The following is a 26,019-nucleotide window of genomic DNA, read 5'->3' on the forward strand; positions in this document are numbered from 1 at the left end:
ACATATATTGGGGTAGTTTAAAATATCTGCTTGTAACGGTTCCAACGCTACAATAAAAAAATATTTTTTTGTATGGGGACCCCCCCTATTTTTTAACTTTTTTTTATTTTTAGATTTTTCCCTACGCTTACACACAATAACCGAGCTGGATTCCAAATTTCATCCTTCTAGGTCATCTGGAAGTAGGTTAGGTTTAGGTACTTATATGTCAGTCCCAATAAAAAATGTTTTTTTTGTATGGGGACCCCCCCTATTTTTAAACTTTATTTTATTTTTAGATTTTTTCCTACGGTTACACACAATAACCGAGCTGGATTCCAAATTTCATCCTTCTAGGTCATCTGGAAGTAGGTTAGGTTTAGGTACTTATATGTCAGTCCCAATAAAAAGTGTTTTTTTTGTATGGGGCCCCCCCTATTTTTTAACTTTATTTTATTTTTAGATTTTTTCCTACGGTTACACACAATTACTAAGCTGGATTCCAAATTTCATCCTTCTAGGTCATCTGGAAGTAGGTTAGGTTTAGGTACTATAAGTCATAAGTCAGTCTTAAAATTTACGACTTTTTGACCTTCATATCTTTATAACCGTTTGAGCTAGCTTCATGAAATTTGGGCTTCTAGATGTCCTTATGGATATAATTAAACACACGTAGTTTTATGTGTTTACGTCAAAGATGTTTTGAGTTATAGAAGGGTCAAAAGTGGCACCAAGTGGTTCGTGTAATATTACACTCGGCGCTGGCTAGCCAGTTCCTTTGCTTGAACTTGGCTTGACACGCTGCCGCGTGTCTAGATAACCAGTTTGATACTTTTAACTCCTTGCATTTTATGAATGCAATATTACCGGCGGTAACGTGCGCCGAAATAATCCAAGCCACAGGAAACGATACCGTATTAAAGACGGTTATAAAGTACATGCAAAATGGATGGTCGCGTAAAGTAGTATGCGATCAAATTAGACCTTATTTCCAATGCAAATCGGACCTACAATTGGAAGGGGGGATCTTGTTACGGGGACATAGGGTCGTCATTCCAATGATACTTAGAGAGCGCTTGTTGAAAGAACTCCATAGTACGCATCTAGGTATTGTTAAAATGAAATGTAATGCTCGAAGTCGAATGTGGTGGCCAGGGATTGACGCGGACATCGAACGCTGCACGGGCTCGTGCGCCACCTGCATTTCATTACGCGCCAAGCCGCCGCGCGAGGCGCCAGCGAGCTGGCCGCGGCCGCCTGGAGTTTGGAACCGCGTTCATTTTGATTACATGACGGTGGGGCAACGGGTATATCTGGTCGTGGTCGATGCGTTTAGCAAGTGGCTAGACTGTTTACATATGAATAATGGTACCACTACGCAAGCACTTATTTCTAAGTTGACATATTTATTTTCGTATTTCGGTATACCGAACGTATTAGTTTCAGACAATGATGTCAAAATAAATTGCGCCGAGTTTAGACTTTATTGTTCTAACAATGGGATTAAGTACATGAACTCTCCTGTATACCACCCAAATAGTAACGGCCAGGCCGAAAATACAGTAAATAAAAAACCGGGCAAGTGCGAGTCGGACTCGCGCACGAAGGGTTCCGTACTATAATGAAAAAAAAACGGAAAAAAAATTCAAAAACAAAACGGTCACCCATCCAAGTACTGACCACGCCCGACGTTGCTTAACTTTGGTCAAAAATCACGTTTGTTGTATGGGAGCCCCATTTAAATCTTTATTTTATTCTGTTTTTAGTATTTGTTGTTATATCGGCAACAGAACTACATCATCTGTGAAAATTTCAACTGTCTAGCTATCACGGTTCGTGAGATACAGCCTGGTGACAGACGGACGGACGGACAGCGAAGTCTTAGTAATAGGGTCCCGTTTTACCCTTTGGGTACGGAACCCTAAAAACTGCAAACGTATGATTAAATGTATTTTGAATGAGAATATGCCTCAACAAAAAATGAATGACGCTTTGTATGAGTATTTGTTTACTTACAGAAATACCGCGCACTGTACAACAGGAACCACCCCCGCCAAACTAACGTTTGGAAGAAATTTGAGGTCGCGTCTTGATTTAATTTTACCTTCTGCTAATAATAATAACGCGCACGAGCAAACACCGGCGCCGGTACATCGTCGTTGTTTTGACCTCGGGGACAAAGTTTGGGTTCGGTGGTACAGTGCTCGAAAAGAAAGTTGGCAGTTAGGTGTCCTAAAGGAAAGGGTTGGCAATAAAATGTTTAAAATATTTATGTATAAATATAATTCTTATTGTGTACGCCATATGGACCAATTGTTAAAGTATAAAGGCCCTAATGACAGTATTGCTACTATAAGCGATTTAGAGGACCTAGTTACACCTACCCAATCGCCTTCACTTCCCAGCTCGCTAGTGTCTGAACCCACAATTAGTTGTTCAAGTACACCCGAAGGGTCTCTTAGTAATAGGGATAATGCGGGGTCTGATGAGTCAGCCTCCGAGGTGACGCGGGAGACACGCGCGGAGGAGGAAATGTGGGCAGATTGCGTCGGTGACGGCGGCTCCCCGCCGGCCTCCCCAAGCGGCTCCGCGCCGGGGACGCCGGTGCGGCTGCCGAGCGCGGTCGACGCACATGTGCAAGAGACCGCTGAGTCGACCGCTCTCACAGAATGCTCGTCAAGACGCCTGTTGCGTCCAAGGAAAGATGTTAACTATAAAGTTTAGGCATAAGGAAATGTTTACCTACCTAATTGTTATTTTTAATATTAATTATTTCTTTGTTAATAGGTTTCAATATTAGTGTGGGAGAAATGTAGTATATGCATGCAAACCGGCGCGGGCGCGGTGTCGCTCCCCGCGCACCCCTTTGTCAATCAGTAATAAACGGACCGTCGACTGTACTGCTGTGTTTCCTTTACGCTCTCAAATACCTCAGTTACCTAATCGAAATAATCGATTAGTAATATCGGTATCGATATATCTAACCTGGAACGTCCCAGCCCTAGCGTTGTACTCCTGTGCCAGCTGTTGACACGCGTGCAGCACCGCTTCGGAGTCTGTCAGCTCATCTGAAAAACAGGGGTCAGTATCAGAGTTTTGATGACCCGTGGCGCCATCCATCGGGGGATAGCCGAAGCTTTACCGTGTAAGTCCACTAGCAGTATGATTGTGGAATGACATATATTTACGTTGACGTCATTTTTATGTGGCTAAACTTTACAGAAAGATTGTTTAATAGACTTCGTAATATATCCAGTTTATTGCTAGTTGTTAGCTAGCAAAAAAATTGGAAATATTACAACAATGTACTAAGACTTTTGAGAAACTTACGCAAGTGACGCGGCATTAAAATTTGTAAAAGACATATTTTTCGCAGGTTTCTCGTATATGTAATTTAAAATTCATGAATACTTCCTAGTAATATTCATGAAATGCAAACTATGTTTAAAGCTTTGATTTTGATTACATCCATTTCATTCGTATCACTCGTCAAAAATGACACGTACAGACACCTGTAATAATATGTCACACAACGAAGGCCGCAGAAATATATGACACGATCTTATTTGTAGATCCATAAGAGCGTGTCACATAATTACGCTGCCTTCGAAGAGTAAACTTACAGGGTCGTTTTTGGAACGTTAGCCATATTGTGCGAGGTGATTAAGTAGGCAATACTAAACAACTTTTTCTATGGGACCAACTCTGAAATCACAAAAATGTTTTTGGCCGTTTCATAGATTTTGGTCGAGTTGATGTCGACGTTTTCTATAGGAAGGTCTATATTTTCATTTTTTTTTGTTTTGTAGGTGGTCAGGTGAGTGTACCTATAGCGACGTGTGCCGACACGACGACGTGGTGCGTGGAGAGCGCCCACGCGTGCACGGAGTGCACGTGCCGCACGCCGCTGATAGCAGACAGGGCCTGCACGAACTCGCGGTACCTGCAACAATGTATGAAAATAGTGAGACTACCAGCGCCATCTGTTGGTCAGTAGCTGTACCAGTTAGGGAGCGCCTGAACTAAAATATGTTTTTTACATGAATCTACAATGATTGTAATTAAAAAAGCAGTGTAAAATTCCATGGATATATTATGAATGAATTATTTTAGTAATTTTAAAGTAGTCATGCAATTTTGCGGCACAGAGTACTTATTTCACAAATCAATGCTAATAAAAATAACTTATTTCGTAATATGTTTGTGTTAACACGACCTGATGTAACATCTTTCCCATTGATATGCTTTGCCCAAGGTTTCTAGTAGAAAATGCCTAACATTAAACATTATTTGCGATGTGTTTAGTGTTAAGGAAGTTATTTCACCTGTAAAATTTCTTGGTCCAACGTGTATTTGCGTTTCATATTTAAACTAATAAGAGAGTGAGACGCAATGCACATTGGATAAATATATTGGATAGGTGGCATACCATCCTAACATACAAATAATGTGTACTATTGCAGTTTTATTCAAAGACTACTAGCGCCATCTTTAGGCGAGTAGCTTAAAACTTTTCCTGTATTTTAGCAGGACTGATAGGGCAACTAACCGGAAGTCCCTAGGCACGGCCTGCATCAGCATCGCCAGCGCGTCGCGCACGACGCGCGCCGACGTCAGCAGCACCAGCACGGAGAACACGAACGTGCAGATCGGGTCCACTATCTTCGCTTCCGGCTGTGGAAAACATATTTTATTAACTTTATGACATGTAAACTAGATGGCGCTGTACGACCCTGAACGTTATGCGGTACCTACAGTCTGTATCTTTACATACGGCGAAAACGTGGCTACGCTCTACGAGCGTAACCCGTAGCACTTAGTGGCAATGTGTTAGTAATAAGTTAATCTCCCGTTAGATGTCGCTGTACCAAGCGGAAACTGACTAATGTTGTGCAAATTCGAATTGAATTGAGTATTGGTTCGTCAAATGTCTTACAATCATAAAAGAACATAAGACATTCCATATAATTTTATAGTTATTTTTGCAGCCTATGTATGCCTAATTCTGGCGATTTAATATAGGCTTTTAATTTTAACATTATTTGATCGTGCAATGTCTTCTTCTACCCTCAACTGGCTTAAGGAGTCATTTGAGGGTACATTTTGTTTACGTTTATTTAAGTACCTAAAGATACAGGTATGGACTTAATAATAGATGTAGCACCGACCGGAAACTCTAATCTCAACAAAATAAGACTTTCCGGTCGGTGCTACATCTATTGTCACTTGACAGTACTACTACTACTACTTAAAGTACAGATAATACCGCTACTCGATGCTAGTTGTGACCATGGACCTAGAATACTACGGACGTAGTTTTGCTAAGACAAAAACTGTGATTCCATCATCCACCAATTTCCTAGTATTTACGCGTGACACACACACATTGACAGTTATCTCAATGCCCTCATCCACCAATTTGCCGTCAGACGGATCAAAACGTCAGTGAAGTAAATTTGTCCAAGAAAAATGTAAAATATCGCGGCATGTGTAGTTAAATCCTGCAAGAATTGTACCGATCGAAAGAAAAAAAGTGACGGAATAACTTTTCATAGCTATTTTTATCAATTATCATGGTATTGTACATAAAATCTCCATATTTCATTGTTTATAAATGCGAAACAGGAGTGTGACCAGGAAGTTGAATAGGGTAATTTCCCGAAAGTAGGGTAATTGATGCCCTTCTTATTAAATCATTATGTATATAAGAGATCATTTAGGACATTTAGCTAAATAGCTAAATTATTGATTTTGCATTTCAAACCAGATCGGTATGGTAATTTCCCGATAATAAGGAAATTAAAGACGTTTACATGAATAATTTTTGATAGCTAACGTTTATTTGTTATGTAAGGTAAACATACTCATGGTGCTCGACGCGGTCCCAGTCCAGTACATGATGTCATCTTGAAACTTAAGTCATTGTCAATAGAGGTGACAGCAAGGTGTCATCTATTGGGCATTAACATGTCGAGCACTAGTACACTTACCTTATATTTATTTTTTATTTAAAACCAGATATGTTACAAGTTAAATATCATTAGGTATTGAAAATAATATTTGCACAAAGTAATTGTGCACCAATGCGCATTTTCAAGACCTATAAAATCAGTTAGGTAGACACTTTTTTATCGTCTAACGTAAAACTGTACTATTTTAATATTTGAAAACAAGGACGACATTGAAAATAATTGTTTCACCATTAGGGGAGAGAATTTGTGTTACATGGTATCACTCGTCTACACGCACACTTTCAAACTGTCCGCCATTGCAGGGTCACAGTTTGTCTTAAGTGACATTCCCTCTGTCAAATATATAACTCTATGGTTGTGACTATGAAAGTTGCTATGGAAATACTAATATTTCTGGGACCAAAACTGGTGTATGGAGTGAGCACTCTTGTATTACTATATTTCTCTATGTCTGAACTTAGTAGAGACTGTCATAAAAAGACTTCAGTCGTTTGAGTCGTAAGACTCTAATGCGAGCCCTTTTACGAGTCTTTTTATAAATAACGCCACTTAAAAATCGTTCGGAGTAAATAATCTCAAGAAAGGAGTAGAGTTTTTACAGGGCAGTCCCATCTCTAACAAGTTAAAAAGAACTTAATTTTCAACGTTTTGACTAGACTCAAAAAACCGGGCAAGTGCGAGTCGGACTCGCGCACGAAGGGTTCCGTACCATAAAGCAAAAAAAAAAAACGGTCACCCATCCAAGTACTGACCCCTCCCGACGTTGCTTAACTTTGGTCAAAAATCACGTTTGTTGTATGGGAGCCCCATTTAAATCTTTATTTTATTCTGTTTTTAGTATTTGTTGTTATAGCGGCAACAGAAATACATCATCTGTGAAAATTTCAACTGTCTAGCTATCACGGTTCGTGAGATACAGCCTGGTGACAGACGGACGGACGGACGGACGGGCGGACGGACGGACAGCGAAGTCTTAGTAATAGGGTCCCGTTTTACCCTTTGGGTACGGAACCCTAAAAATTGACTAGAATCTACATATAAAATTGATTAGAGTCACAAAGAATCTTTAATATGAGTACTGTGCCCTCTTTATCAAAAGCTTGTAACTTGTAGTGCGGGGTTCACTGTAACGTGCCTGTTAAACTTTTATTGTGAATAAAAATATTGTTATTGTTATTGTAATACAAGTGGAAGTCCCTTTCTAACAAAAGCTGTCGATAAGGGACTTCCATTTGTATTACGAGTTACAAGCTTTTGATATAGAGGGCACTGGTATCGCTTGGACAACTCACGTAAAACTTGATGAGCACCGAAGCTAACAGGACCCCGCAACTCTGGATCAAGTCGCCGAGCACGTGGATGAGGGCTGCTCGCAGATTTATGTTCCTGGAAACATATACTGATATTTCAACTTACAATTTATTTTAGAGGGTTAGAAAATAAATTACACACTGAATGGGGTTGGCCGGTGGAAGTTTTTAGGAGATGGCGCCATCATAGCTTGCCCCGTCAATCCCTAGAATTATGTTAAATTTTTGTTTTTTTAATACCCTGGATGCCAGCCCTTTAAGCCAAATCTCATAGAAAAAGGGGCAAGCTATGATGGCGCCATCTATGCAAACCTTTGACAGTTGCCAACCCCATTAATAACTAAATCGAAAATATATAAAACACTGGCTCTTCTGATGTAACACATCTGTTATTTATAGGGCGCGTGCATGAACTATAGGGGGCACCACAGGAGCGTAAATGTGAAGTTTATTATTACGGTCGTCTATGCTTCCGATGTAGCCCACAAGATGGCAGAACCTGCTATGCACAACAAAACGTACGAGAACAGTACGATAGCCCACGCAGTGCACGTGTTATTTTAAACGTCAAACTTCTATGAAATTATGACGTATAAATAACACTTACACTGAGTGGCCTATCAAATCCGCTGCAGACTTTTCTTGGTCAGACTCTATTTATGTTTCCAATTCAGGCCACAAGATGGCAGACCCAACTCCAACGCGCACAATCTCTATACAATGGTAATTTTGTTATTGCACGTCTCATTTTAGAACTACTCGTCAATAGATGGCGTTAGTAGTCACACAACTTCTAAACGAACGAATCGTTGCGATAATTCTATAAAGAGAAGGCAGGACAGAATGTTTATCTGCTTCTACCAAAGAGATTGTTAGAGTGAGAGGGAGATAATCACCTGTCGCCGCCCCCTTCCACCCGCGTCTCTCCCAACTCCTTCATAGAATAATCGCCGTTAACGGAGTAGTCTCCATTGGCTATGGCGCCGTTCTGCTTGTCGCGACGAAACACACCGAAGCGCGAGCGGGGCGTGTGTGCGTGCGTGTGGCCGTGTGTGCACGCCGCGCCGCCGTGCGTGTGGTGGTGCGCTGAAAACAAAACTTAGAAATATTTAATTTGCAAAAGAATACGCCACGCATGGTATAATAATATACTCCGCCTGGTACTCTCTTCCCGTCTTTTCATGGTCACGTGACTGACACAAGCCTACGTCATCATGCGACAGCGCTATATGATAATATGCGACAGCGCTATATAAAGTGGCAATGTTATTGTGACGTAGGCTTGTGTCACTCTGGGAAGAGAAGACCATGTTTTATTTGACTATGACGCGACGTAAGGAACCGTTAATTATTGCCGTGCAACACTTGAAAAAGAGCTGGGGGCCGATTTTTGAAATTCGATCGTTCGATTTCGTCATTCGGAAATCGGTGGAAAACGACGAAATGCTAATTTTTGAAATACTAGCGATAGAAATTGGGAATCGAGTGGTATTGACCACTCGTTTTCAATTCTATTAGTAGAATTTAAATGCCTAGTAGTGGAGATATTATTGAACGAAATACACGAAATCGAGTAGTCGAATTTCAAAAATCGGCCCCCTGGAGTCAAACCGAGATAAGTCTGCAATGATTTTGATAGCACACGCAGTACCAGTGTTATTTTAAAACTTCTATGAAATTATGACGTATAAATAACACTAGCAGTGCGCGTGCTTGCACGGCGGATTCAGATCCGCCTTATTTTTTATATCAAAAACAGAAAGGCGGATCTGCATCCGCCATCGAATTAATAGAGTCAGACCGAGGTAAGTCTAATGATTTTAAGAACTATACGGTTCTTATAAATACAAATACACCACATACACTTATATATACTATACTTTAAACCTTATAGCTTAGGACATAACGCTCTATATTTTCAGAATTGATCGTTAGATGGCGCTGTCACGATAGCGGCGAAACCTAAATTGCGCTAGCAAAATGTCTACGTGGAATCTAAAAGTTTGGTTACAACTTCCAAATTAATTCTTGGGTAAAGAAAGAGTAATATTATTTGTCCGGGCGACTCTTATTTGGATGTTGATACGCAATAATGTGTCAACCCACATAAATTTTTCAATAAGATGTCAACTCAAAACATTGACGCTTAAAGTTGACATTTTACTGCAAAATGGATGTGGGATGACTCATTTTTGCATAACCCCATCTATTTCTACATTTTTTAAAATCCAGTCAGTGCGTTTTATTGATGATCTTTTGAGACGCTCATCAGGGTGTAGGTTGTTCGGTTCAATATCGAAGTCGCGCGAGTGCATCCGGATGGCGGCCACGTACACGAAGATCCCGGTTAGGGTTCGAATTCATCGCTAGATGGCGCTGTTACGTCAGCGGCAAACCCTAAATCGCGCTAACGGAGTGTCGACATAGAATCTATAAGTACTTTGATTACATCATCCTGCTCGTAAGGTTTTTGATGTTATTTTGTGACGTTCGCAAGAGTTTAGGTCCATCTACTCAAAGCTTAGAGGATATAACCAATGGAGACGCCATGTCTAATTGTCTATAATTTTCGGTACAAAATAGCGATGTGACGAGTCCACTTTTTTTCGATTCGAATCATTCGAATCGATTCGGCCACTGATCCGAGTTGAAATTCGAACTGACTCGACTCGACGGTTTGCGTGGTTCGCGACAAGGTCACGGGCCGCGGAGCCGCAAACGAGTCAAGCGGCAGTTGTTGTAAACAGAACCTTCAGGACACCGAATTAAGGTTTATTTTTCAATGGCCATACTACCAGTGAACCCGACTCGGGATGGCGAATCAAGCGGCAGTTGTTGTAAAAAGAACCTTCGGGCTATCGAATTAAGGTTTATTTTTGAATGGCCTTAGCGTAGCGTTGACTCGCCTCGGAGAGTTGGTGAATTGGCGATTCATTCGCCGAGTCAGCGGATCGGATAACAAGTTACCAGTCAGTTTAGTGGCCGAGTTGATTCGGATTGCCAATAGTCTTGATTCGAATCAACTCATCTGTAGGTTGATTCGGATTATTCGAATCAGATAACTCGACTCGCCCATCGCTAGTACAAAATAGACTCAAAGGGGTTAATGAATGTTCCTCAACTCACCGATACCGGAGCATCCATGGAGCACGACAGCTAGTATGATGTTAAAGATGACTCCGCACCCGGACACGACCATCATGGCGTCCGGCTCTATATCGAAGTCGCGCGAGTGTATCCGGATGGCGGCCACATACACGAAGATGCCGGTTAGTATCCATATTAGGAGGACGGACACCATGGCGCCGAGGACCTCTGTGGAAAATAAAATTGAATGTTTATAGCAAGGATCTTACATTTCACGTGGACAACGGGACTTCTACGTGCAAAATATATCTTGAATTTTAATTAGAAAGAAATTAAACTGTTTATTATAATAACATTTACTAATTTCACAGACAGACAGGCTTATTTACATTCTAATAGATTGTTAGCTAAGAAGTATGAAATTTGAATGTAGTCCGTATCCGTATACGCATGTCTCTCTTACTTACCGGCGCAGTGGAAAACGAGTAAAGCGAGGGCGAAGCCCCCGCAGTCGCTCAGCATTATAATAAATAATAAATAAATATTATAGGACATTCTTACACAGATTGACTCAGTCCCACAGTAAGCTCAAGAAGGCTTGTGTTGTGGGTACTCAGACAACGATATATATAATATACAAATACTTAAATACATAGAAAACACCCATGACTCAGGAACAAATATCTGTATCATCATACAAATAAATGCCCTTACTAGGATTCGAACCCAGGACCATCGGCTTCGCAGGCAGAGTCACTACCCACTAGGCCAGACTGGTCGTCGAATTAGAGGGATTAGACTAGATAAGTTCCCAAATCGATCATTAGATGCCGCTGTCACGCCTACAACGCGCCAGCGAAGTGTTGACGTAGAACCTATGTGATTGTGAAGTAGCAAGGTGTTTACGAGTAAAAGTCACCGTGGCTTCGTGGTAAACCGAGCGTGTTGACGAGTTTTAATAGCTATTAGCGCTGTGTTTTTCAAACTTTTCCATGACGCGACCTCCTGAACAAAATGTTTCGCTTATGTATTGTTTAAAGGCTAGCTGAGCCTTTTGAAAAAGGTTCAGGAATAAATGACACAGTATATCGCTGTCTATCACACACAGACTCACCGGCTCGCTTATACCCATAGGACATGGTTAAGTCTGGCTGCCGCTTGGCGCAGTGGAAGGCGAGCAGAGCAAGGGCGAAGCCCCCGCAGTCGCTCAGCATGTGGGCCGCGTCGCACATTACGGAGAGGCTGCCCGCTAGGAACCCCCCGATCACTTCTGCTATCTGCGACAAGTAAAGGGACGATTAAAAGGTTTTTCAAAAAATAAATTATACATTGACTTACATATGTTTATAAAGACGGACACTAAGAATGGTGTCACTTACAAATTCGAGTTAATCGTGCAGTCTAACGCAACTCGTTGCGACGAATCGCGCGCGTGATGCGAACTCATCAACCAATCGCGTTATGGCATTAGACTGGACAATGGGTCGAATTTGTTTCCTGCAACTGGCGTTGCAGATGTCCATGGGGGGCGGCAATCGCTTACCATCAGGTAATGGGTCTGCTCGTTTGCCTCCTATATTATACATAAACAAGTGCAAGTCGGACTCGCCAACCGAGGGTTCCGTACTTATTAGTATTTGTTGTTACAGCGGCAACAGAAATACATCATCTATGAAAATTTCAATTGTGTAGCTATCACAGACAGACAGACGGACAATGGAGTCTTAGTAATAGGGTCCCGTTTTTACCCTTTGGGTACGGAACCCTAAAAAAGTAATGTATTAATTAGTACCTACATAAACAATTTATAATATGTAGTATGTACTAACCATGAACAGTCCACATAGTACGAGCGCTAGTAGTAGTTGTCTGACGGCGCTTCGGGGCTCCGAATGAGACTTCCAATGGCAGTGGGTGGCAGTAGGGCTCCGCCCCACCGGGATGTCTGTGTACGTCTCCTGGAAAAGACAATATCATTATACTCTGTATCTTTAGGCATGGTCTAATAAAACATGGTCTTCTCTTCCCAGAGTGACACAAGCCTACGTCACAATAACATTAAATTTCACCTGAAAAATTCTTAAAAAAGAAATATTTTTTTTACTTAATAACTTATAAATCACATTTACAAATAATGTGAAAGCAACTACTTATATATTAATCTAAAAAAAAAGTTTATTTTTGGATTTCATAGAACGTTAAAAATTTTCAAAGTGGTTGAGCACCCCCTTGTAGTTGAGACAAAGTTACAAAACTTGGTGTACATTATCAGCATAATAAGTGTAACCAAATAAGAGGGTGTCGATGCCGCTTCTTCTAGCTAGAGTTTGACTTTTTCCCATACAAACGTGAACCACCCTAAAGTACGTAAGAAGGACGGCCCTGTATGCATCTAGACACGCGGCAGCGTGTCAAGCCAAGTTCAAGCAAAGGAACTGGCTAGCCAGCGCCAAGTGTAATATTACACGAACCACTTGGTGCCACTTTTGACCCTTCTATAACTCAAAACATCTTTAACGTAAACACATAAAACTACGTGTGTTTAATTATATCCATAAGGACATCTAGAAGCCCAAATTTCATGAAGCTAGCTCAAACGGTTATAAAGATATGAAGGTCAAAAAGTCGTAAATTTTAAGACTGACTGACATACCTATAGTACCTAAACCTAACCTACTTCCAGATGACCTAGAAGGATGAAATTTGGAATCCAGCTCAGTTATTGTGTGAAAGCGTAGGAAAAAATCTAAAAATTAAAAAAAGTTATAAAATAGGGGGGGTCCCCATACAAAAAAAACATTTTTTATTGTGACTGACATATAAGTACCTAAACCTAACCTACTTCCAGATGACCTAGAAGGATGAAATTTGGAATCCAGCTCAGTTATTGTGTGAAAGCGTAGGAAAAAATCTAAAAATTAAAAAAAGTTATAAAATAGGGGGGGTCCCCATACAAAAAAACCATTTTTTATTGTGACTGACATATAAGTACCTAAACCTAACCTACTTCCAGATGACCTAGAAGGATGAAATTTGGAATCTAGCTCGGTTATTGTGTGTAAGCGTAGGAAAAAATCTAAAAACAAAAAAAAGTTAATAAATAGGAGGGGTTCCCATACAAATTTCTTTTTTATTGTGACTGACATATAGTACCTAAACCTAACCTACTTCCAGATGACCTAGAAGGATGAAATTTGGAATCCAGCTCGGTAATTGTGTGTAAGCGTAGGAAAAAATCTAAAAATAAAAAAAGTTAAAAAAAAGGGGGGGTCCCCATACAAAAAACCTGTAATACGCGCTAAACAACCGGCCCACGGTGTGTCGTTGGCGGCGCGCGGCACCACATAATTAATACAAAGAACAGAAGTAAAAAACATGCAGCGGAAACACAAGAAAAAACATTAAATCTCAATACCTGCCTAGTTTTCTTTACAAAAAGTATTGATATCCCATCAAAAACATAAATGTAAAAAAGGAGAGCCAAGTTCAATACAAAAATTATGCTTGGCTGTGGGGTTCGCCGCAAAAAGAATGGAGATTTAAATGAGTGCCAAGTTCTATGCAAAATCCAAATATGTATTTATAGGAACAAAATAACATTATAAACAAGTATTAAACTCTATTTCTTTGCTTTATTGGATACCTATAACAATTGCTGTTATTTAAAAAAAATGTGAGATCTTAAAGTAGGTTAGATTTGGCTTGGCCAGTTTTTATCAGAATTACAAAATATATATGTTGAATAACTTTATAAAATGACTGATGTAATAAAAACTGGCCAAGTCAAATCTAACCTGCTTTAAGATCTCGCATTTTTTTCAAATAACAGCAATTGTTATAGGTATCCAATAAAGCAAAGAAATAGAGTTTAATACTTGTTTATAATGTTATTTTGTTCCTATAAATACATATTTGGATTTTGCATAGAACTTGGCACTCATTTAAATCTCCATTCTTTTTGCGGCGAACCCCACAGCCAAGCATAATTTTTGTATTGAACTTGGCTCTCCTTTTTTACATTTATGTTTTTGATGGGTTAGTAACACATTTTTACCTTGTTGCCCCAAATGGATTTTTTACAAAAAAAATATTTTTAGCAGTAGTATATTCTGCATTAAATAACAAACAATTGAGGTTGACTATCTCACAAGTATTAAAAAAAAGTTTAAAAACTTAAAAATATATTTTTAAGCCTTTATAAACAAGTTACAATCTTGATTTTTTTTATAATGAATTACTATTAGGTGCATGTAACATCCAAATTTCAAAACAATCGAACCACTAGTTTAGCTACAAAAAAAATAAAACTATTTTTAAAAGATTTTTTTTTTGCCAAACCAAGGGGATTCTAGGCTTGAAATTTGGTAAAACGATAACTTATAATAAGACAAATAGACGCGCCTAAGAAAGGTATACATTTCAGCCAGGGGCAGTTTCACTATAGGATTGCAGCTAGACCCTTTCAGCAAACATAAGGATACCTAAAGTTAGACCACGAAGTCTGCAACGATTTTTATAGCACACGCAAGTGCCATTTACAGTGCAAGTGTTATTTTAAACGTAAAATTTCTAAGAAATTATGACGTTTAAAGAACACTTGCACTGAGTGTGCTATCAAAATCATTGCAGACTTATCTTGGTGTAACTTTACATTATTTTGATATCTTTTTATCTTATCTGTGAAATTTTTATGTTATTTTATTAATTATACTGCACCTCTTAAAATTCAGCGATTTTTTGTGGACAGTTGAACGCAAAGATAACCTTAATATAAAATCAAAGTAATTCTGTTTTCTAAATTGGCTAAGAGAGATTATATTCATATCATATCACATCTGAATACCGCAAATGGTGCCAACCTAACTGCCTAATTTGGTCGAGATTTATACAAAATATATGTAACGCCGGCGCCAAACATCTCCACCCTAAATTGTCTAGACTTTGCCAATAAATTACAAATACTACTTTTACTGTAGGTACAGTTAGCAGCAGAAGTTGCTAAGCGGGCGATGTGTTCAAAATTACCTTGACACGCTCTTATTCTTTTAACAAAGTCGCGTCAAGATCATTTTGAACGTCTCGCCCGATTAGTAAGTTTTGCTGCTGACTGTACTAGCAGTGGATCGGGGGGCACGGCAGTGCCCCCGCCAAGTCGAGCGCGAAGCAAACACTGCCGTACCATCCTTTACTGGAACCATTTCGCCGCATTTTCAGGCCCCTATTTGAGAACCTCTGGATAAGACCAGAACGCAGAAATTTTGGTCATCCAGTAAGCTATAATCACATACTTAAAATCCAAAATTTCAAGTCTGTAGGTCATTTAGTTCCGAAGTTAAGCGAAAGCAAAGTTTCGCATTTATGAAACTCACTCATGATCATCAGAATAGAACAGTACTTCCCATAAACTCAGAGAGCTGAAATTTGGTACAGAGTTAGGGTTTAATGGCCACATAAAGGGAAAACCTAAAAATATTGCAATATCAGTCACGTTTTAAAGATCTAAGAACTGCATAAGTAAGTTTGTAATCCCATATAAATATATGATATTACAAAGTTACTGTTGCAGTTCCTACAAATAGTAGGTAAAGTAAAGGTACACTACGATGTACGATGTGAGTATGAATGAAGATATGTTTAGTTATGATATGTGTATACATAGTATGGGTATGAGTACCCGAAAAGAAGGACTGCCTACAAAAAGAGATGAGATCCCATCAAAAAGTTCAAAAACATTACATGTAAAAAGGTGCAAGTCTCGCAACGCTTTTACTACAAAAAAGTTTTGAGATGTAATGTGAAACCAAGTCGGTTATTTTAATCAGTGCCAGGGGGTTTCTACAAAAAGAAGTGAAATCCCACCAAAAACATTCTGTAAAAAACTAGCCAAGTCTCGATGGAGCTGCTTGTTTATCTCTAAAAAGTAATGAAATCTAGACAAAGTCGTGCCAAGTCTAAGGTTCCTTACTGCGATTTCTTTATTATTATAGTTAATGTTGTGTGACTTGGCCGTTGAAGGGTACACAAGGGTACAAAACCAGGTGCTCCATGACACCATTGCACCAATCTGTCGCCAGAACCGCTACCCATTGACGATGGAAAATTGCCACTTGGAAAACGTTGATTCAATAACCAGTCAATTGTAGGCTTGATAAAGCTGCATATTTCAATAATACTTATGTATGGGCGAGCCTGAAACAAACATTTCTTTTTGGTGCAATGGCAGATTGGTGCAATGGTGTCATGGAGCACCTGGTTTTGTACCCTTGTGTACCCTTCAACGGCCAAGTCACACAACATTAACTATAATAATAAAGAAATCGCAGTAAGGAACCTTAGACTTGGCACGACTTTGTCTAGATTTCATTACTTTTTAGAGATAAACAAGCAGCTCCATCGAGACTTGGCTAGTTTTTTACAGAATGTTTTTGGTGGGATACCCATTTACAGTGAGTATCTAGTCAAACTATTTTTACAGTATTTAAGTACTATTTGAGTGTAAGAAGCAGTGGTGGCCGAGTCGATATGACGTCTGACTTTCAATCCGGAGGTTCAAATCCTGGCTCGTACCAATGAGTTTTTCGGAACTTATGTACGAAATATCATTTGATATTTACCACTAGCTTTTCGGTGAAGGAAAACATCGTGAGGAAACTTGCGTACATCTGCGAAGAAATTCAAAGGTGTATGTGAAGTCCCCAATCCGCATTCTGCTAGCGTGGGGACTATAGCCCAAGCCCTCTCGCGCATGAGAGGAGGCCTGTGCTCAGCAGTGGCACGTATATAGGCTGAAATGATGATGATGATGATTTAAGTGTATTATCATTGTTATATTTTGGATATTTTTCAATGAAATAAATATTATTTGTTGTGGGAGCCACACTTAATAGTACATTGTGTATTAAGGGCGGGAAATAAGAAATTACGAACGAGTGTCAATTTTAAGCCCGACGCGAAGCGAGGGCTTAAAATGTTCACGAGTTCGGAATTTCTTTACCGCCCGTGGCACACACAATGTTTTTCATCACACTTGTAAGGAAAAAAAGGAGAATTAATAAAAACAAACTTCTGTATAATAGTACATTTCGATGCTAGTGCGGAAGGTATGTCATTACTTTACGAGTACCGAGATATCTTGCCACGAGCCGCAGGCGAGTGGCAAGACTCGGGACGAGTGAAGAATGACATTTCCGCACGTGTATCGAACGACGTTTTTTAATACAGTTGCGAAAAAATAAGAAAAACATTGTTAATCGTACACTAAACAAAAGTGGTAACAGTGACAGCTCGGTTAGACGTCGTCTTTAAGTATATTATATCTATGGGCGTTTGGCAGCTATTCCGTTCCATTCAGTCAACTTATTAAGAACGGAATTTTCAATATTGAATATTAAAAAATAAACGTGTTATAATGATGAAGAGGTAAGTAATTAAATATGAAATATGTAATATTTTTCGTATTCTTACATTAACGGTAGGTTTTTATGCTGATTACGACGTTTAAAGGAAACTAATATTAACACTCATCAATAAGTAGTCGTGAATTGGAACAAGTATAAATTTAAAAAAATTGGAAAAGTAAAAAGCACTAGTTCGAGATAACCAACTTTCCGCACGCTAAACAGCTACGTAAAGTCGCACTTTTTGAGCAACTGTATTAAAATAGTACATTTCGATGCTAGTGCGGAAGGTATGTCATTACTTCACGAGTACCGAGATATCTTGCCACGAGCCGCAGGCGAGTGGCAAGACTCGGGACGAGTGAAGAATGACATTTCCGCACGTGTATCGAACGACGTTTTTTAATACAGTTGCGAAAAAATAAGAAAAACATTGTTAATCGTACACTAAACAAAAGTGGTAACAGTGACAGCTCGGTTAGACGTCGTCTTTAAGTATATTATATCTATGGGCGTTTGACAGCTATTCCGTTCCATTCAGTCAACTTATTAAGAACGGAATTTTCAATATTGAATATTAAAAATTAAACGTGTTATAATGATGAAGAGGTAAGTAATTAAATATGAAATATGTAATATTTTTCGTATTCTTACATTAACGGTAGGTTTTTATGCTGATTACGACGTTTAAAGGAAACTAATATTAACACTCATCAATAAGTAGTCGTGAATTGGAACAAGTATAAATTTAAAAAAATTGGAAAAGTAAAAAGCACTAGTTCGAGATAACCAACTTTCCGCACGCTAAACAGCTACGTAAAGTAGCACTTTTTGAGCAACTGTATTAAAAAACACTTTTCCGCCCTAGGGCGAAAATTTCAATTTCCCGCCCGCAAGCCCTACGTGTAAATAAGTGTTTTTCATCACACTTGCTCGGAAAAGATTTTTTCCGCCCTAGGGCGAAAATTTCAATTTCCCGCCCGCAAGCCCTACGTGTAAATACATCTTTTCCGAGCAAGTGTGATGAAAATATTTATTTAATTCTGTTTTTAGTATTTGTTGTTATAGTGGCAACACAAATACATCATCTGTGAAAGTTTCAACTGTCTATCACAGTTAATGAGATACAACCAGGTGACAGACAGACGGACAGTGAAGTCTTAGTAATACAATCCCGTTTTTACCCTTTTGGGTACGGAACCCTAAAAAATATGACAGTAAGTCTAATTCTGTATTAAATATTCGTTCGTACCTATTATGTACATTTGGATCGACAATATTAGACAATACAAGTCTGGCTAGACGCAGAACTTAGTCAAAGTGAGTTAGGTCTCTAACCTAGTTTATCTGCTAGTTTCAAGTAAACAACATATTAATCGATTTCTTGAAGCTAACTAGGTAGAAACGAGCGGGATGCCAGCTTACGCACTCTCTTTAACCCTTAACATGGCAAGACATGAAATAATGTATCCACCTATTTCATTGAATGTTTTTGGGGATAGTAATGAGTAAAAAAATACTAAATTTAAGAAAAAAAAATTAAAAGCATTCTGAAAGTAGGGTTTTCAGGACGTCCGTTAAAACGGACATTGCCATGAACCTTATAGATTGATTGCTCTCAAGGTTGTCCTAAAAAACGGACAATGCCGTTAAACAGTTTCACAAAATAAAAAATATTAAAGAATTACAGGGCAAGAAAATTTATAATTATTTCAACAACACACTAGTGAATGTTTGGAAAAAATGTTTAATTATATTATTAAGAAGAAAAAAGTAATGAAAAACATAATAATACTATATTTACTTCTAGTGTTTATATGTAAAAGGACCCACGTACAGATATAATAAACAAAAAATATACATTATAAAGCTACGTATACAGGCAAAATAGGCTCATAAAGATAGTTACACATTACAATTATTGTAAGTAACATTACTTTACTTAAATGACCACACCATTTATCACTATGGTCTCACAGTTCTATGTATTGCTTGTTTTCTTATTACCCGGAGTATCTGGAACCTAAGCTGGTGGTAAAGAATAGCTGTAGTTCCTGTAAAAGTTTAGATATTTTTCAGTCTCAATGGCCTCTGGCAACATTCTGGGAATATATGGCTCCTCCTTGGCGAGAACCAGAGTCTTATCCATGTCATGCTCCCAGACCGCAGACTTTAGTTGGCGGTGCTTGACATCAGCTATATCATATGTTCTTGTGCCCGAGTAGAAATGCTTTGCTTCGTCTGCCCGACATATGAAAGACTAGATTTTATTCTAGACTAGAGAAATTAGCTATTTACTCTCCTGAAATTTGTAGAGATTACATTTTACAGGCCTCAGGAATTGTAGCATCTTCATCATCGACTTGAAATAGGTTCTAACCGTAGGACATTTCAAGAAGTGCCAATAATTTGGATACTGAAGCGAGTTATGCGTTTAATGGTGAGGAATTAAGTTTTGTGAATGGAGTACTAGAGGACAGGTCGTTTTTAGGTCATCAGGTCGAATATTATGAACAACTTTTTTCCCACAATGACTACTTTAGACTTCGAAATTACATTTAAATACAGATAGTGCCATTCACAATGAGGCGCAATAAACTTTAATAGCATGACAATAAGAATAAAAGCACGCGTGTTCGTAAATGAACATATATTTGTCCATCATATTTGACATCCTCGTAGAAAGTGACGTGGCTGAAAAAGAGTCAGATTGGGGCAAGTCAGATGTACAATCTGTCTCTAGTAAAATTTCGTCATCGTCGTTTTTTTGTTATCTCACTCTTCTGAGTCAGATGGTGGAACCACCTGAAACTAAAATATAAATAAATGTATACATATACTTATGTATAACATAACCCCAATGCAACAATAGCCTATAAAATGACGATAAATAAAAAAAAAGCATATACCCTAAGTATCGCAATGTCCGTTTTCTGTCACAATCTTGTCTCCGCACAAGTCGGCACTGTCCGTTTTTTAGGACGTGCTAAATGGTACCTTGTTACCAGTACTATCGACAATGTCACAAAAATGGGACAAGATATATTTCGCAATTTTTGGCTTAGAATTAATCTACGATTTAATGAGCTTTATATAGAATAACAATGTTTAACTCATCTAGTAATAATATCAACACAAAGAAAACAATTTGGCTATTAACTTTATATTCTATGACCTCAGGAACACACACCGTCGCAAATTCAGCGAATTTCAAATTTCAACTGCCGCCTGCGCATAAACCGAATGTTGTCTGATATTTTCTTAAACTAGGAAAAAATGTACAATTCTCGCACTTTCTTTAACGTACTTCCTTTTCTAGCCTGCACTTAGTGTTTAAACTTGGCGCCACATTTAGTACCTGTACTAAAAAAGTGACAGAAACGTTTTAAAGGGTTAAAGAAGTAAAGATCATTTTACCCTGGTTCCCCCTAAGATTCGACTTCCCCACACTTCAATAACACGAACATACGCTCTGTTTGTTTATGCACAGCTTAATTAAGCGGGGTTTATACTTGGGGGTTGCTTTTTCGGCCGGCGCCGGGCGCGGGTCGCTTCGCTTCAATTATCACGCGTGGAATGGATTGGTTTTTAGAAAACTGTTTCTACTGTTTATTTTTTTATTGTTTTAAACCGATTTCAATATGCGCTAGGAACTAGGTGCCAAGGCAAATAATGGTTGGCATTCGGTTCGACAGTGTGTTGACGCTTTTAAAATTTGGCTTGGCCGACTACAAACATATCATTGGAAGCATGTAGAAGGAATATCATGGAAATACCTATCAAGATATGTTTGACGTCGGTACCGGTGAAAAAGCCGAATTAACTACCTCAAACCTTGTTGAACTAATAAAAATTTTGAACTCGGTTAAAATGTGAAGTTTTAGTACCTATACTAATTCGGTTGGCAATAGTAGTTTGATAAAAACTTAGTTATTCGTTTCGTGTTCCATTGTTCGTAATAAGTATATTAAAAATCATAATTTTTAAGAAAAAAAAACCGACTTCCATGGGGGCCGATGAAAGATTATTGTAGATGGTACACTATGTAGAAAAGGAGGTAAAACCACCCACTTTTCTACTAGCATTTCGCTTCAGTATAATGGCTCCTCTACAGGATGGGCCAACGCCGGCCACTCCAAGGGACGCAGCCATGCGGTAGAATGAGATAGCAATATCACTTGCTCCCTCTAACGCATAAATGCGTCCCTTGGAGTGGCCGGCGTTGGCCCATCGTGAAGAGGAGCCATGAGGGTCGTAGTTCTAGCCTAACCTAACCCACTCCTCAGATAGCAGTTCGGTTCTGTGCGGATCGCAGTTCGAACCTAATCAAACCCACTTTTCAAGTAGCTTTTCGTTTCTGTAAGGCTCGCAGTTCTAACCTAACCTAATCCTTGTTCGGTTCTGTGAGGATCGCAGTTCAAACCTAACCTAACCCACTTAATGGCGCATGCCGTGCGGTGTACGGGGGTTTAAGCGGGAGGGGCTAGTAAGATTGGCATCATCGTACTTTATACCTACATTAATTTTATGATAGGTAATCATAGTTGTTTATTTAGTTAAGGTATCATAGTGGTTTTCTGGGTCAAGGTCCGGGTCCGAGTCCGGGTCCGAGTCCGGGTCCGAGTCCGGGTCCGAGTCCGGGTCCGAGTCCGGGTCCGGGTCCGAGTCCGGGTCCGAGTCCGGGTCCGTGTCCGGGTCCGAGACCGGGTCCGAGTCCGGATCCGAGTCCGGGTCCGAGTCCGGTTCCGAGTCCGGTTCCGAATCCGGATCCGAGTCCAGGTCCGGGTCCAAACCGGATCCGGGTCCGAACCGGATCCGGGTATGAGTCCGAGTCCGGGTCCCAGTCCAAGTCAAAATCGAAATTCGTAATCACCAAACGTGTACCATGCGTCATTGAAGAGTTCTGTTCTGGTCATCATCAGCAGTTCCACTTCATCAAATGCGACAGTTTTTAATGTAATGCTTGATTTTATGATGAAAATACAAAAAAATCTATACGTATGCCTTTAATATTTGAGGAGTTCCCCCGATTCCTTATGGATCCCATCATCAGAACTCGAGCTTGACAAAAAATGTGGCTTAAAAACTTAACTTGCTTAACGAACATAACGAAAAGGAAAAATCGCCAAACGTGAACTATGCGTCGTTTAAGAGTTCTGTTCTGATCATCATCAGCAGTTCCACTTCATCAAATGCAACAGTTTTTGATGAAAATGCTTGATTTTCTGATGTAAATACAAAAATCTCTATACGCATGCCTTTAAGATTTGAGGAGTTCCCTTGATTCCTCATGGCTCCCATCATCAGAACTGGAGCTTGACAAAAATGTGGCTTAAAAACTTAACTTGCTTAACGAACATAACGAAAAGGAAAAATCGCCAAACGTGAACTATGCGTCGTTTAAGAGTTCTGTTCTGATCATCATCAGCAGTTCCACTTCATCAAATGCAACAGTTTTTGATGAAAATGCTTGATTTTCTGATGTAAATACAAAAATCTCTATACGCATGCCTTTAAGATTTGAGGAGTTCCCTTGATTCCTCATGGCTCCCATCATCAGAACTGGAGCTTGACAAAAATGTGGCTTAAAAACTTAACTTGCTTAACAAACATAACGACGAGGACAAATCGCCAACCGTGAACTATGCGTCATTGAAGAGTTCTGTTCTGATCATCATCAGCAGTTCCACTTCATCAAATGCAACAGTTTTTAATGAAAATGCTTGATTTTCTGATGTAAATACAAAAATCTCTATACGCATGCCTTTAAGATTTGAGGAGTTCCCTTGATTCCTCATGGATCCCATCATCAGAACTCGAGCTTGACAAAAATGTGGCTTAAAAACTTAACTTGCTTAACAAACATAACGAAGAGGACAAATCGCCAACCGTGAACTATGCGTCGTTAAAGAGTTCCGTTCTGATCATCATCAGCAGTTCCATTTCATCAAATGTCACTTTTTTGGGTGTATATGCTTGATTTGTTGATAAAAACCCAAAAATCACTATATATATGCCTTTAAGATTTGAGGAGTTCCCTCGATTCCTCATGGATCCCATCATCAGAACTGGGTTTTGACAAAAACGGGACCAATCTGTATGCATATACAGTCAATCAAAAAAAGAATTTTCAAAATCGATCTAGTAATTACGGAGATATGGAGTAACAAACATAAAAAAAAATAAAAAAAAAATAAAAAAAATAAAAAAAAACATACAACCGAATTGATAACCTCCTTCTTTGAGATTTGGAAGTCGGTTAATAAATATGTATTGACTGTCTTAATTTACTTCTAAAAGGCTACAACTCTGCATTTTACGTTTAAATATTAGTCGTTATTTTTATGCCAATTGTCGTGAAAGTAGTATCTTTGTTTAATTAAACAGAGCAAATAAAAATAAATCCAGTTCTTAATCTAAAGGCCAAAAACAAAGACTTTTAAAGATTTTAAAGCCTAATTATACTAAAGCATGAAAATTACAACCAACATAACCCATAAAACGTTTGCACAAAGAAAATTAAATTTTTGTGTCTAATTTTTGTATCAATTGTATCAACTTTCAAAACTAGTTAGACATTTTTTATAAGTTCTTACATCTTGGATACGATTAGAATGCTTATATAATTAAATACTTACAGATATTAGTTTCATTTTGGCACTAGTTCAACAGCACTTTTCATGTAATTGATATAACAAATTCGATCTAGTTCTTTCAAAGATACAACAATTACGAACAGATTTTTTTCTAAAATTTATCTAGAAATCCGTTATAATATAACTGAATAATCGAAGGACGCACTTGCATTGGTGCATTTGAACTTAGAAGCAAGATTCGGTAGGTAAGCAATAAACCAAAATGGCGGCTAAGCCTGCTATTTCAAAAGTTGAACTACAGCAGGATATCGAAGAAATTTCATCTTTATGGAGAACGTCGTAGAGTGCACAATAGAGTGTGCATGTTGTGTATTAGTTGTAAGGCAAGTTTTAAATAAAGAACGTTGGTGCCGTGTTTTATTTTTGAGGGTAGTTCTAAAATTGATCTTCGGTAAATTAAATTGGATTGTTTCGTAATGCCGGCTACACACGTAACTATAAATCGTAGCGATTAATCTGTGCAGTCCGATTTGCACAGTTTTATCTACCGTATGTATGACAAATCGTTGTCGATTATCGTAACGGCCTCTTTAAACCTCACAGATAATCGCATGCGATTTGCTATACATTGCGGCTTGCGGCATTTTATCGATCGATAGAATTCGTTGTTCCTTAACCGGCAATTATCTAAAATCGCCAATATCGCCATACGTTGCAACGTCTGTAAAAACTTAACAAATCTGAAAAATTACTCTTTGTTACGTCAAAAGATAATTTATCTGTAAGTGCTTACGCTATAGTGACGTCTATGTAGCGGCTACATTTTTGCCACGTTCGAGCGCGATTATAGTCTTTAGTACCTACACCGTTGTTCGCACAGACTTGATTACTTAAGCAGGCCACAGACCATCAGTTATAACTGCACAGTTTTAACTGTTCAGTCAAACTGTTCAGTTAAAACTTTATCTAATGAAATTTCGATTAGATCGTCAGTTCAACTGCACAGTTCAAGATTTGCCTACACACGTACGTTTTAACTGAACAGTTTGACTGAACAGTTAAAACTGTGCAGTTAAAACTGATGGTCTGTGGCCCGCTTACCTAAGTACGAGTGGGTCGTCCTATGGAAAATGGAATAATTAAGTTAATTTCAACATATGTATCTCGGTCTAAAAATTAAATTAGATTGTTTCCTTTAATTACAGTACCCGTTAACTTTCCATACTGTATTAATTTCCAGTCTAATTAGTGTAGTTGTTAGTGCTTGAGAAAGGAGGCCTATAGGCTCTCCGAAACATGTCGCGCGAGTGACTAAAAAACCGGACTCGCCCACCGAGGGTTCCGTACTTTTTAGTATTTGTTGTTATAGTATAGCGGCAACAGAAATACATCATCTGTGAAAATTTCAACTGTCTATATAGTTCGTTTTTTTAGCATTAGAAATAAGGTAAACAATCTTGATGTGTCTTTTAATTGAAAAACACATTTTAAAAATAAGTTACGGCAAATATGTAACAATTATGAATCTAATACGATAATTTATATTCTTATGCTTTCATAAGTAATAGTTACTGATTTTTAAAAAGCGTTTTTCAATTAAAAGAGATGTCAAGATCGCTTACCTTCTTGCAAGTTCTTTCTAATGCTAAAAAAAACGAACTATAGCTATCACGGTTCA

General features: G+C 38.7%; 1 protein-coding gene across 1 annotated transcript in view; it reads right to left on the reverse strand.

Moving 5' to 3' along the window:
* LOC134673870 (proton-coupled zinc antiporter SLC30A2-like) overlaps window positions 1–26,019 on the reverse strand; it is a 63,663-nt gene that overhangs the window by 20,043 nt on the left and 17,601 nt on the right. The window contains exons 2-9 of the mRNA XM_063531921.1: window positions 12,178–12,306; window positions 11,463–11,625; window positions 10,388–10,576; window positions 8,158–8,347; window positions 7,244–7,337; window positions 4,529–4,653; window positions 3,807–3,922; window positions 2,965–3,047 (exon numbers count right to left, since the gene is read on the reverse strand). Coding sequence (XP_063387991.1) covers window positions 2,965–3,047; window positions 3,807–3,922; window positions 4,529–4,653; window positions 7,244–7,337; window positions 8,158–8,347; window positions 10,388–10,576; window positions 11,463–11,625; window positions 12,178–12,306 — 1,089 coding nt within the window. The remainder of the gene's footprint in view (window positions 1–2,964; window positions 3,048–3,806; window positions 3,923–4,528; window positions 4,654–7,243; window positions 7,338–8,157; window positions 8,348–10,387; window positions 10,577–11,462; window positions 11,626–12,177; window positions 12,307–26,019) is intronic.

This window comes from Cydia fagiglandana, chromosome 19, assembly GCF_963556715.1.
Source record: "Cydia fagiglandana chromosome 19, ilCydFagi1.1, whole genome shotgun sequence".
In the NCBI taxonomy this organism is placed as follows: Eukaryota; Metazoa; Arthropoda; class Insecta; order Lepidoptera; family Tortricidae; genus Cydia; species Cydia fagiglandana.